We start from the raw sequence: 13,445 nt of genomic DNA on the forward strand, positions 1-13,445 counted from the left end.
ACATAATTTTTTAGACCACGATCTTTTTTGTCATCCATAAATGTCCTTATTCTAGAATTCATTGCACCATCTAAAGTTTGTCATTTTGTAATATTTTGATAATAATGTCATATTTAATATGATAATATAATTTTATTATTCATGTTATGTTTGATGTGATAAAGATTTAATTGAGAAATTGAATTAATTTTTTTAATGCTTCAAAACATCAAAATCTCTATATTATTCTCACTCCTTTTATTAAAAAAATAAAAGACCAAAAAAATAAATTAAAAGATAAAAGAAAAAGAGAAAGCACAAACACACATCATCAAAATTAAAGATAAAAGAAAAAGAGAAAGCACAAACACAGATCATCAAATTAATTTTGTTCTATGCTTTTATACTTTAATTGCATTATTAAAAAAACGAATTGAGAATTTTAATCTTTTACTTTATTCTTTCAAATTTATAAAGTAAAATATACAGGGAAAGCGGCCATGGAATATCAGTTAAGAGAACAGAGAGAAAACTATAATCATTTCATTTTATCGTTCATTACGTTGGGAAAACTTTCTTGGTAATGAAGAAATTTGGAAAGCTCGACTTCTCAAATTCAAATAATCGTCGGTAGTGGGACTACAAGAATTCAAGAATTCTCTTTGTATCTTTGCTTTTCCAAGTGGCCGACATATTCTCTTTAATTTTTGCTTTGGACATATTCTTTTCTCGAATTGCAAGTAAAGAACATGAAGATGCCTTATTGATGTTATATATGACATCGTTGTAGGCACTATTATTCATACTCTGCACCCAAGCTTTTTTAGTTTGAATTGCATCCAGCTATTCTATTTCGTCTCTGTTTTCTCAATTCCAAGAAAACAAAGGGTTGAAGATGGCATCCATACTTGCAGAAGCTGTTGTTGGGAAAGTTTGTGAGATGGCCGTTCAACAAGTGGCTAATGAGGTAAGCATAGTGTGGAACTTCACTGAAGATTTTGAGTGGTTGAAGAACCAAATAGAGCAAACTAATTATTTTCTAAATGAAGCTGATGAGAAGAACACTAGACAAAAGGAGTCTGTGAAAACTTGGCTTCACAGAGTTCGCGACGTTGCCTGGGAGGCAGAGGACATACTTCAGATATGTGCTGTGGATTCTATGTATGCTACTAATCCTCAGTTTTGCAGTTTGGGTTGTAGTCAATTGATTCGTCGCCATAAAATGGGCAGAAGAATTCAAAAGATCAAAGCCCAAGTGAGCTCTGTTATTGAAGAGGGAAACCGGCTGAATATAGGTCATTCTGTGGTGTCTCGCATTGAAGAAGCAGAATCATCAAGCAGCTCCCAGAGACGACAGCTTAAGAGACTAAGTCTCCTGCCCAGCGATTCCAAACCAGTGGGGATTCAGTCCAAGATAGATAGCATGGTGAATTTGCTAGAAAACCCCCAATTTCCAATCATTGCAGTGGTTGGAATGGGGGGGATGGGCAAGACCTATCTTCTTCAGCATGTCTACGACGCCCAAAAGGGAAGGTATGAGAAATCTGCATGGCTTTCAGTTTCTCAGTTCTATTCTCTTTCCAAGTTGCTCAGTGACTTAGCCTTTAAATTAGATGAAAATTTAAGTAGGAGAATTAAGGAGAGTGGAATAAGTGAAGAGGTAGCAGCAGAAGAGATTCATAGCTTTATCCAAGAGAAGAGGTGCCTTATTGTTTTAGATGATGTTTGGAGGGCTACTAGAGAAGGTGATCTGCTAACTAGACTCGGTATCCCAACTGGAGCTAACAGTCAGTGCAAAATTTTGGTTAGCACAAGAAGCAGAGAGGTCTGTGTAAATCTTCATGCTAAGATTTATGAGATGGAAAGTTTGACAGAAGAAGATAGCTGGAAGCTGTTTTGTGCTTATGCTTTTCCCCAGTCTGATGGAAATGGAGCGCCAGAGTACCTGAAGGAGGTAGCTATGAACATCGTGAAGGAATGTGGGAAATTGCCACTTGCCATCAAGACCACAGCAGCATCTCTGGCGAACACTACACGGCCAGGGGAGTGGCAGTCCAAGTTTGATAAGCTGAAAAAGGTAAGCAATCCTAACGACCCTGTCATGGATATTCTCAGGTTGAGTTACGACTCCCTGCCTGCACATCTCAAGGCTTGTTTTGCTTATCTTTCTTTCTTTCCTGAGGATGAGCAAATAGAGTGTGAGTATCTCATTTATCTGTGGTTGGGAGAAGGGTTCATTCCAGAAAAGGAGAATCCGTGGGATTGTTTAGATCAGCTTGCCAATCTCTGTCTGGTGGAAGTATGGGAAAATATATCGTTAACTAAATATTGTAAAATTCATGATTTATTGCTGGATTTGGCCATACTCATATCCAGAGAAAATAACTTTGCATTCGGTGTTGAGGACGCCTTCTGTGAATTGCGCTCTGTGAATAATAGAGGCGGTGGTCGCTGGTGTCGCTTATTTTTGGCGAAGAAAGATATTGATGAGCGTGCCACTTCAGAGAGGCGTCCTGTTTCTCCCACACTTGTCCGGACACTGTCGCTCTCCTGCAATACCAAAATTGGAGGAAACATTCCGGCAATGTTTTTCAGGGGTATGAGAGTTCTGCGTGTTCTGGATTTGAGCTACACAAATATCTCCACATTGCCTGCTTGCGTTGGAAAGATGAAACTTCTTAGAGTGTTGAATTTGATGGAGACAAAGATTAAGATGTTACCAAAGTGTGTGAGACATCTTAGGAGTCTAACTTATCTTAATGTCTCTACCGAAGCAACTATTCAGATACCGAAATGGATAAGTGAACTTAGGTGTCTTCAGCATTTGAAAGGCTCGTTTGAGCGACTGCCAAAGGAAATATCAAAGCTGGAGTCTTTGCGAACACTGCGAATATCTGGGGGTTGTTGGTTGTCCCTGTCCGTGGAAGAAGAAGAGGGTGTGTTAAGGTTAGAGGATGTTGGGAAGATGAGTGAGATTGAGGAAATAAAATTTGAAGTTTCTGATGAAGCGCAGTTGAAGAGGATGGAAGAAGGGATCCTTGCACCCTTGGAGAAGCTGCGTCGGCTGATGGTCAACAATGCAATCGATGGAATGCAAGGTGAATCAGAATCGGATCTTCCGCAATTTCCGGAGAGAATGAGTGCAATGAGAGATCTGGAACATCTTGTACTATGGGATTTTGCAGTGCCGAGTTGGATATGCTGTTTGGCAAATCTCACATATCTCTTTTTATATAATTGTGATTGCAGTAATTACCCGGAATTACAAGCATTGCCCAATCTAGTGAGTTTGACGTTGTGGGTGAACAAGAGGTGCAGAGAATTGCCAAAGGCGTTTGGAAAGTCGGGAGGGTTTCCACACCTCCGCTTCTTTGTGATGCAGGATTTCCCTGAATTGGAGGAGTTTCCAGAAATGGAGGATGGAGCGATGGCATGCCTTGAGAAGTTGGAGCTACGAAGGTGTGAGAAGTTGAACAAGGTGGGAGATGGATTGGAGCGGTTAAAAAGACTCAAGGAGATCAATTTATGGAGGAGTGGGATAGATGAATTAAGGGAGACATTGAAGGAAGGCGGGATATATTGGAAAAGAATCAAAGCCATCAATCCTCATATAACTGTTGGACACAACTTTTTTGACATATAATTTTTATAAGCATTATTAGTTTTAAGATTTGCTTTGAGAAATGTTATTCCATTGTTTGTTTTCGGGAGATTTTATTTTTATTATTTTTAATAAAAAATATTAAATATTTCAAACATAATTTATTTTGGAAAGAAAAATAATTTTAAGCTTTTTTTATTTTAGTTTATTTTAATTTGAGAAGTTACTTCTATTTATTTAATAGACATTGTATTATTTTAATTATTTTAAAAATTATGAATGTTGTGAAATTTTTTTCACTTGAAAATTATTTTATTCATTTTAAATTATATAAGAATTATTTTATTTTATTTATATTGTTTATTTATGAATCTAATTGTTTTTATTTATTAAAAAGTTATTTTATTTTTTTTATAATTATTTAGTAACTATTTAATTTTATCTATTTTAGAATTATTTATTATGCTTTAGACTTTTTTTAAATTCATTAAAATTTAAGTAATATTTTAACATAGTCACAAACTCGATTGATGTCATTATAAACCACTTCTCAATGTAATTAAAAGAGTTGTTAGACTAAAATGGATCAAATTAAATAAATATGATGGCAATATGAATAGTTATAAATGAAGAGAGATTGATTTGCTTAAGTGAATGCATGTTAATTCAAAAAGATAATAAAATTTGTGCATCTCACTATTTAGAAATGTTGTAGATAATTGTGTGAAAGGATAATGATCAAGATATTCTTTATTACCTTATATCAAAGGTATTTTGTCACTTTGGAAGAAGGCTTAACATCTCTAAAAATAAATATTTTTTATATACAACTCTCTTGTTCATGGGATCCCAAAGCTTGTACCCTTTAACATCAATACCATAAATTATCAAGATATAATTAATAGCCTTGTTCTCCAACTTTGACCTCTTCTTTATTGCACATGAGCATATGCCTCCTAACCAAAAACTCTAAGATGTCTTAATGAAGGCCTTTTTCCCAAACATGCCTCCATAAGTGCCTTAGCAAAAAGTGCTAATGTAGATAGGTGTCTTATCAACAAGAGCTACTATGGGATACTTTTTTACCAATTAGCAATCCATAGAAACTACCTTTTCCCTAAACTTTTATTCTAATCCAACACAGTGAGGATACTCTTGGCTCTCTCCATGTGACATTGATTCTTTCAATAATTTCATTCTATTGAGGGGTGTATTGGTTTATCTCTATAGTATTGTAGATTGTAACCCCTTGCAATTTGACACTCCTTTTGGGTCCTTCCTTTAGTGTGTCCTCTACTATGTCATTTTAAGCTTATTTGGGTTCTATCCTATTTTAAAGTTCAAGGTACCTTATTCCACACTTAAATTTCATCAATCCACATTTACATTCCAAATCCAATATTAGGGCCCTATTATTTTTCTTCTTACAAAATTAGGGACTTATTTTGTTGGGTCACTATCAACTAGCTCTAGTGAATGACTTTTTTGGTCAAAATTTTGGGATCTAGTGACATGTTGACCTTAGCAATGCCTAATCTGGTCTCAAACATTGGATATGACCATTGGAAGTCAGCTAAAATGCAAAAATGCCTCGATAACTTTATACAAGGCATCATCTCCAATTCATTTGATCATCTTTCATAAGCTCATTTAAATCCAAGAGAAAATATTCTTCTATAAAGAGAAGATTTGAGTACAAGGAGCATCAAGCTATAGTAATTTTCCTTCAACTATATTTTTGTGATGGATTTTGTTATTATTTATCATGTTATTGCCTCAATGCTTGGAGGAATTATCTAAAGGACATTGCATCACCAATCCAAAGGTATAATCATTTCAATTCAACATTTCATTTCAGATTTGGCCTCTGCCCTACCAAGGGTAAGCTCTCTTTTCAAATCAATCATTGTTGTAGTGGAGGTCAACACTTATGAAGGGTTTAACTTTGGTAAGCCCCTTATATAGCCCAACATTTTCCTCTTCTTTTGTGCATTTGCAAGATCATAAAGCTGTTTCAAACTCAGTTTACAAGTATAGAAGAATAATACAAATAGAGATAGATGCTACAGGATAAAATTCAGCATCAAAGATGTGGTCAAAGGTACCTAGCACCCTATTCCACCTAGTCTATGGTTCCTCACACTATAGTCATAATAATTTAACCTAGAATTTAACAAGAAGATAGTTTGGAAGTTCTTGAGATCAGTTTTGACACCTATTTACATGAGGACACCCATAAGGACTATGGTTCCTTAATTCAAGTGTGAAACCATTTGGAGTCCCAATCATTTTTATATGTTCCTCTTTGCACTTCATTTTTAGTTCGGTACATCCCAATTGATTTTCAGATCTATATACGTTTGCTTATGCTAATTATTGTCAATTTTGCATCCTTTCACCTAGTCCTTGAATTTTCATATCTAGATCATTATCCAATCATCAACAATTAAAAGGGAACAATCAATAAAAGTTTCTAGCTCTCATAAGAGATTGAAGTTGGTCCTAATTTGTTGTTCTCTAATGAGATTGATGGGAATGTGTTTGATTCCTAGTTTGCATATTTAGGCTAGCAAACCTCATTTCCCTATATTTTAGTCTTATGTCTTTCTATTTCATGATCCTTGTAGAGCTTATCAAAATTTGTTGAATAAAATTCAATGCAATTATCAATCCTCAAAATCTTTTTAACTTTTACTAGTTTGATTCTCTATTAGAGCCTTAAACTCTTTAAATAGGGTAAAGACTCCAAATTTACTACTACGGAAATATGTACATCTACTTCTATTATAATCATCAATGAAAAAAACATAATAAATAGATTGTAAAATTGAATGAATATTAATAGGACCTAAAATATCAAAATGTATCACATCCAATAACCACGAGATTTATGAGAAATAAACTAAAATTGAACATGATTTTATTTTCCATATGTTCACAAAAATCAAACTCAAGGTTACAATTGTCTAGCCTTTTATTTTGGTTTTTATTTTTCAAGATCCCTAGCCGTCTCTCACCTATGTGACTCATCTTTGATGTCATATAACATAGTTTTCTTTGTAGGAATGTTAGATTGAAAAATATAAACAATTTTGAGTACCCATAAAACGTGCCCATCAAAAGTGAAAAAAATACTCTTTAGTAGTGATATTAGTTTTCCACAATCAATCATGTTTCTTTGTATGTTTTTTCTGGATTCAATTGTTTTTGTTTATTTGCAACGTTTTGGATCACACTCTATGATCCATCATCTTTCTATTCTTGAGTTCTTTAACATCCTGATGATGGATCATAGAGTATGATCTAAAACATTACAAATAAACAAACACAACCAAATCCAGAAATAGCATACAAATGTATGCTTCATTATTGATTCCAATGGTGAAGGTAAAGATTATTTAGATCTCTTCATTCTATAGAAATAAATAAAAAATCACTCAACTATGCATACATCGAGTTGAAATAAAGTGCCTATCCAAACACCCTTAACAAGCATCGTAGATCTTTTAACCATCTTGCATCCTCTGCTAAAGAAAACAACCTACATCCTCTAATCATTTCATTTACATATAGAAAGTAGGTTTCATGTCAAACTAGAGATATGCAATACACCATTGATCCTTTTTGAATTTTTCCATCAAGGTATCATATCAAGACTCTACCATGGCCAACAATATTTAGATAAGAATCATCTCCAAAGTACACCCCACAATCATATATTCATATTTTGTAAACTAATCCAAATGTGGTGTCATGTGAAAAGATGCAAAAATATCAATTAGTTTCACACCTTTTGATGCATTTGTAGTCAATATTACAAAAAATTCATCACCATCATTCTGGAAGGACCTATTAGATTTATCATCAAAATATTTCTTTCATTTCTTCTCTTATACTCTGATCTAGGCTAGTCTTGCCACATTTAGCAAGAGATTTGAATCTCCCATAATTTTTTAATCTAGACGTGTCTTGCTTCTCATCCTTATATTTTTCCTTCAATCTACCACATGAAAAAATAGGGTCTCCTTGGAAAATTTGGAAGACTTACTTTGTGTCTCTTCAAAAAGGAATGAAGTTACAATCTCTTTCATTTTCAACATGCTGGTAGTGCTCCCAATAGCCATAACAAGGTGGTCCCATAAATTTGGAAAATAATACATCGAAGTCATGCAATAATTCTCCTCTATTTTTCTTCTAACAAAGTGTAACTAGATAACAACCATCTTAAACACTTATTGGTATTTTATCACATAACCATCATCCTCCATATTGAGGATATACAAATTTTCCTTTTTTAAAAAATAACTAGAGATTTGGCTTGATAAAACTCTTCCAAGTGTTGTAGTGGTCTTGTCATGTACATTTAGCAATATTGTGATGAATAATGATGAACAACAAATACCCTAATCGGTATTGAGAGGGGAGGGGTGAATCAGTACATAAAAAAATGTCTCAACAACTTATCAAGTTAAAACAATGTTAACCGATTGTCTTCATCACTGAACTTAACCATGGCAATACCGGTTAAACACAGTAAGACTTCAGACACCTAAACCAGTAAAACTCAATGCTTCAAATAACATTCAACACTTGATAACTACTTCACCAATAGACTCATGCATGTGTTGTACCAGTAATACCATAACCATTAGCTTTGCATGAATATTCACCTAAATAAAGACTACTCAATCATCACATGAAAAATGCACAACTCATGACACAAATTTTTCACGTGGAAACCCAAATGGGAAAAACCATGGTGGGGATGAATACCCACAAGCTTGTTTTTTAACTCTTTTGAAGCTTGCTCTTTAAGGAGCCTAGTCTGGTTAAAAACTTTACAATAAGGTTATGTTAGGAACCGGAACCTGTTAAAGATCACTTGGTTAAGGGATGGCTATATACCCTGTTAAAGGTTGAAACCCTGTTAAAGGTTACCGCGCTCGAGGATTTGAAATGGTTAGAAGACATCAGGTAAAGCTATGATCTGATAACAGCACTACTTGCTAAGGCAGATCCTTTTCAGCTCCTCTACTCTGCAATCACACTATGTAGTTTTCCACTCACTGGTCTGGAAAGTATCTCATCACTCGGATACAAACACAACATTTTCCAGCACAAACAATAACAAACATCATTGACCTTATAGAAAACAATTAGGTCAGTAGCATAAACCCTAAACCCTAAACATTTTAGGTTTACAATTATAAGTGGTCCAATCCTGACCGTTCAAACACTTTGCATAGAATAAAACAATCTCAAACATATCACACGTCATTCTGCATCGTCCATTCTTCATCGCATATGGAAATCAGTAACCCATCATGCTCTCTTCACATACCACTAAGAAGAATGTACATTCCCGAGGTAGACATATAATGCGATTGATCTTCACATGCAAGATCCTTAAGGAAATCCTTCACTTGCACAAAATTGATGTGGCATCTCGATCTCATCCTTATCTCTTAGCTAACTCATCATAGAATGTCACTGGTTGCATCGCACAAGCTAGATTGCCAAACTGGAAACCCTAGAGCTGAGACTACCAACTGATAGTCACACTTAGTGAAACCCTGACACTGGTCCACTTCATCCCTTCATACCAATTCTCCTACTTGAACATCAATAACAACTTCTTCCAATCTTCATATTGGTTCACTTGCACTTATTGACATCAATGACAACATACATTATCTTCATACTAGTTCATCATATGCCAAGAGTCTCCCCCTTTGGCATTGATGGCAATATTCAGTGTAGCATTGCAACTATAAACAACATAGACCAGTGTAACTATAACATATACCTTCTCCCATATCATATATCTTCATAACTTCAAATATCTTCTCCCATATCATATATCTTCTCCCCCTTTGACAACAATGCCAAAGTGGAGGCACAAGCTTCCATTCTCCACTATGTTACTCCCCATATGGAGTAGCATCCTTCAACACATCAATCCTGAAAGATTTGACACTATAGTACCTGACTGATCCAGAGCACACATTTTTAATTTACTTCATGAAGGGGCAGAACCCCTAATTCACCTCTGAAATAGGTAAATGTACTTTTCGGTAAGGGCTTAGTGAATATGTTTGCTAGTTGCTCCTTACTGGAAACATGTTCTAATACAACCTCTTTGTTTTGAACCTTCTCTCTCAAGAAGTGATACTTGAGCTTAATGTGCTTAGTTCTAGCATGCAATATCGGATTTTTGGAAATATTTATTGCACTTGTGTTGTCATAAAATATACTCACCGATTCAGATCTAGGTACTTTGAAACCATCCAATACATGTTTCATCCAGATTACTTGAGTGTAGTTCGTAAATGCTACCACATACTCTGCTTCAACTGTAAACTGGGAAATACAACTCTGCTTCTTACTCGTCCATGAGACTAGTCTTCCACCAAGAAAGAACGCTCCACCAATTGTGCTCTTTCGGTCGTCCACATTACCCGTCCAATCTGCATCGGTAAATACTTTGAGATTAAAATCACCATTGTATGGATACCACAATATTCCATAATCAAATGTCCCTTTCAGGTATCTAAGAATCCTCTTAACTGCTACCAAGTGAGATTCTCTTGGACTTTTTTGAAAACGGGCCACAATGCCCACTGCATGATCAATATCTGGTCTGTTGTGTACCACATAGTGTAGCTTACCGATCATTGACCAGTACTCATTCTCATTCACCAACATTGAATCATCTTCCTTAGTCAATTTTCAACCAGTCACCATTAGTGTACCAACCGGTTTTCTCTCCTCCATGCCAAAGGTCTTCAATACCTCTTTGACATACTTGGACTCGGTAATAAAGATACCCTCTTTCATCTATTGAATCTTTAGACCAATGAAGAACTTTATCTCTCCATTCAGAGACATCTCAAACTCTTTCTTCATTTCATCTGCAAATGCATGGCTCATTTCATCATCTCCTCCATAGATTATGTCATCTACAAACACTTCATAGATCAGAATCTGATCACCTTCAAATTTCAGGTAGATGTTTCTGTCCTCACTTGTTCTCTGAAATCCTATCTTCACAAGATGAGAGTGTAACCATTCATACCATGCCCTTGGTGCTTGTTTCAATCCATACAGGGCCTTGTGTAATCTACACACCATATTACTATCTTCTGATAAGGAAAACCCATCCGGTTGCTCAATATACAATTCCTCTTCTAGGATTCCATTCAAGGATGCAGACTTCACATCCATTTGGTATACCTTCAATCCCTTAAATGTTGCAAATGCAAGTAGCATTCGAACACCTTCCAGTCTAGCCACTGGGGCAAAGGTTTCTCCATAGTCTTCTCCCTCTTCCTGAGCATATCCCTTGCATACAAGTCTTGTCTTGTTCCTTACAAATGTGCCTTCTTCATTCAACTTATTCCTGAAGACCCATTTGGTGCCTATGACATTCTTGTGTTCCGGTCTGGGTACCAAAGACCATGTTGCATTATTTTCTATTCAGTCTAGCTCCTCTTCCATTGCCTTAATCCAGTCTTCATCTGTAAGTTCCTCTCTAGTGGTCTTAGGCTCAAATTCAAAAATCATGCAAGATTTTCTTTCACCTTTCTTCTTGTGAGTATCCCTGCATCTTTATCTCCCATGATCTGCTTCAGATCATGATGTAGTTTTATATATCTAGGAATGACTCTAGCTGGTTCTGCTTGCTTTTCCTCTTCTTCTTCTTATCCATCTTCTTCTTCACATACTGCAGCTTCTACCGGTACAGGAACACTCAGGTCTTTGCTTGTTTCTTTCTTAACTAGTTCCCAGAAGATTACACCCGGTTCATCTTCCACTTGCTCGTTGCTGGTTTCCTCAGGTTTCTCAAGGGATTCTTCAACCCTGACATTGATACTCTCAACAATTTTCTGAGCCCTATTGTTGTAGCACTTGAGAGCTTTGCTTTTGGTGGAATATCCCAGAAATATTCCTTCATCACATTTAGCATCAAGCTTGCTTAGATGATAACTTCTCTTGATATAACACTTACTGCCAAATACTCTAAAATAACTCACAATGGGAGTCTTCCCGGTCCAGTACTCATAAGGGGTTTTATCTTTACCTTTCTTGATGAGTACCTGGCTCATAGTATAGACTGTAGTGCTCACTACTTGTCTCCAAAAAGTGTGAACAACCTTTCCTTGGATCAGCATTGTTCTGGCCGCTTCAACTACAGTCCTATTATTCCTTTCTGCTATGCCATTCTATTGTGGTGTCCTTGGGGTAGACAGCTACCTCTTGATACCATTCTCTTCACAGCACTTGTTGAATTCATCATAAGTGAATTCACCTCCTTGATCAGTTCTTAGGCATTTTATGCTTTGACCACATTCCTTCTCTACCAATGCTCTAAAGGCTTTGAACTTTCCAAATACCTCAGACTTGTCTTTCAAGAATGTGACCCACATCATTCTTGAGCAGTCATCAATAAGAATCATGAAATACCTATCTCGCTGAATACTTCTAGTTTTCATTGGACCACACAGATCAGTGTGCACAAGATCAAGTAAGTTTTCTGTTGAAAAAGACTTACCTTTGAAAGTTGAGGAAGACATCTTCCCAAGTTGGCATTCTCTGCACAAAGAGTTCTCTGGTTTGTCCTTATTGTCATTGTTAGGACAGTTAACAGCTATATGTCCTATCTTATTGTAGGAAAAACATTTTAAAGAAAGCTTACCTTTGTATTTTTCGGTGCCTTTTGGAATTCTCTTGGCAAGAAGAGCTTCAAACTCCATCAGAATCTCTTCATCATCCATGTCTTTGTGTTACCTGGATTCATAATTGTTACTTACTTCTTTTCCTTTTCTGCTTGGTGCAGTAGATGCTCTAAAGGTTGACTCAGTCTTCTGAATACTGCCATCATAGCTATTCAACTCATATGCAGTCAACTTTGCAATGATAGAGTCTAAGGATACCTTGGTCTTGTCGATAGACCCTTGCTCCTGAATAACAACAACTCTGATTGCATAGATCGGTAACAATGATCTCAAAACTTTACTAACAATGATGACATCATCAATTGTTCCACCAGTGCTCTTGATATCTCCAACCATAGTCTTGATCCTTATGCCATATTGCTAAATGGTCTCTCCTTCAACCATCCTCATGTCTTCAAATTTTCCTCTAAGGATCTCTTCCTTAGCTTTCTTGACATGCTCATCACCACCATAAATGGTATCCAAAGTGTCGCTTACATCCTTAGGATTGTCCTTATCTTGTACATCAATGAACTCAATATCGGACACGCTGCTAATAAGGGCTTCCATGACTTGCCCATTTTCATGAATCTCTCTTTTTTGATCATCGGTTAGAGTGCCAGTGGGGATTACATAGACATTCTCAACATAGCTCTAGTGTTGATCACCCAAACTCTTGATATAAATCCTCATTCTGTCCTTCCATATTTTGAAGTTATCTCTATTGAACTTATGACCTTCCCTCTTCATCCTTAAAGTAGGATCTTTTACCTCAAGCAGTTAAGCTTATATCACCAAGGACCTGGAGTTGCTCTGATACCAATTGATGAATAATGATGAACAACAAATACCCTAATCGGTACTAAGAGGGGGGGTGAATCAGTACATACAAAAACTTCTCAACAACTTATCAAGTTAAAACAATGCGAACCGATTGTCTTCATCATTGAACTTAACCATGGTAAGACTTCAGACAGCTAAACCAGTAAAATAGAATACTTCAAATAACATTCAACACTTGATAACTACTTCACCAATATACTCATGCATGTGTTGTACCATTAATATCATAACCATTAGCTTTGCATGCATATTCACCTAAACAAAGACTGCTCAATCATCACATGAAAAATGCACAACTCATGACACAT

The 13,445-nt window shown here is 36.0% G+C and overlaps 1 protein-coding gene across 1 annotated transcript; it reads left to right on the forward strand.

Annotated features, from left to right (window-relative positions):
- Positions 1 to 549: 549 nt before the first annotated feature.
- Positions 550 to 3,649, forward strand: LOC131042580 (disease resistance protein RPP8-like). Its single transcript, XM_057975893.2, has one exon. The coding sequence runs from the start codon at positions 875 to 877 to the stop codon at positions 3,620 to 3,622; it is 2,748 nt and encodes a 915-aa protein (XP_057831876.1). The 5' UTR covers positions 550 to 874; the 3' UTR covers positions 3,623 to 3,649.
- Positions 3,650 to 13,445: the final 9,796 nt, after the last annotated feature.

Source organism: Cryptomeria japonica, chromosome 11 (genome assembly GCF_030272615.1).
Source record: "Cryptomeria japonica chromosome 11, Sugi_1.0, whole genome shotgun sequence".
NCBI lineage: Eukaryota > Viridiplantae > Streptophyta > Pinopsida > Cupressales > Cupressaceae > Cryptomeria > Cryptomeria japonica.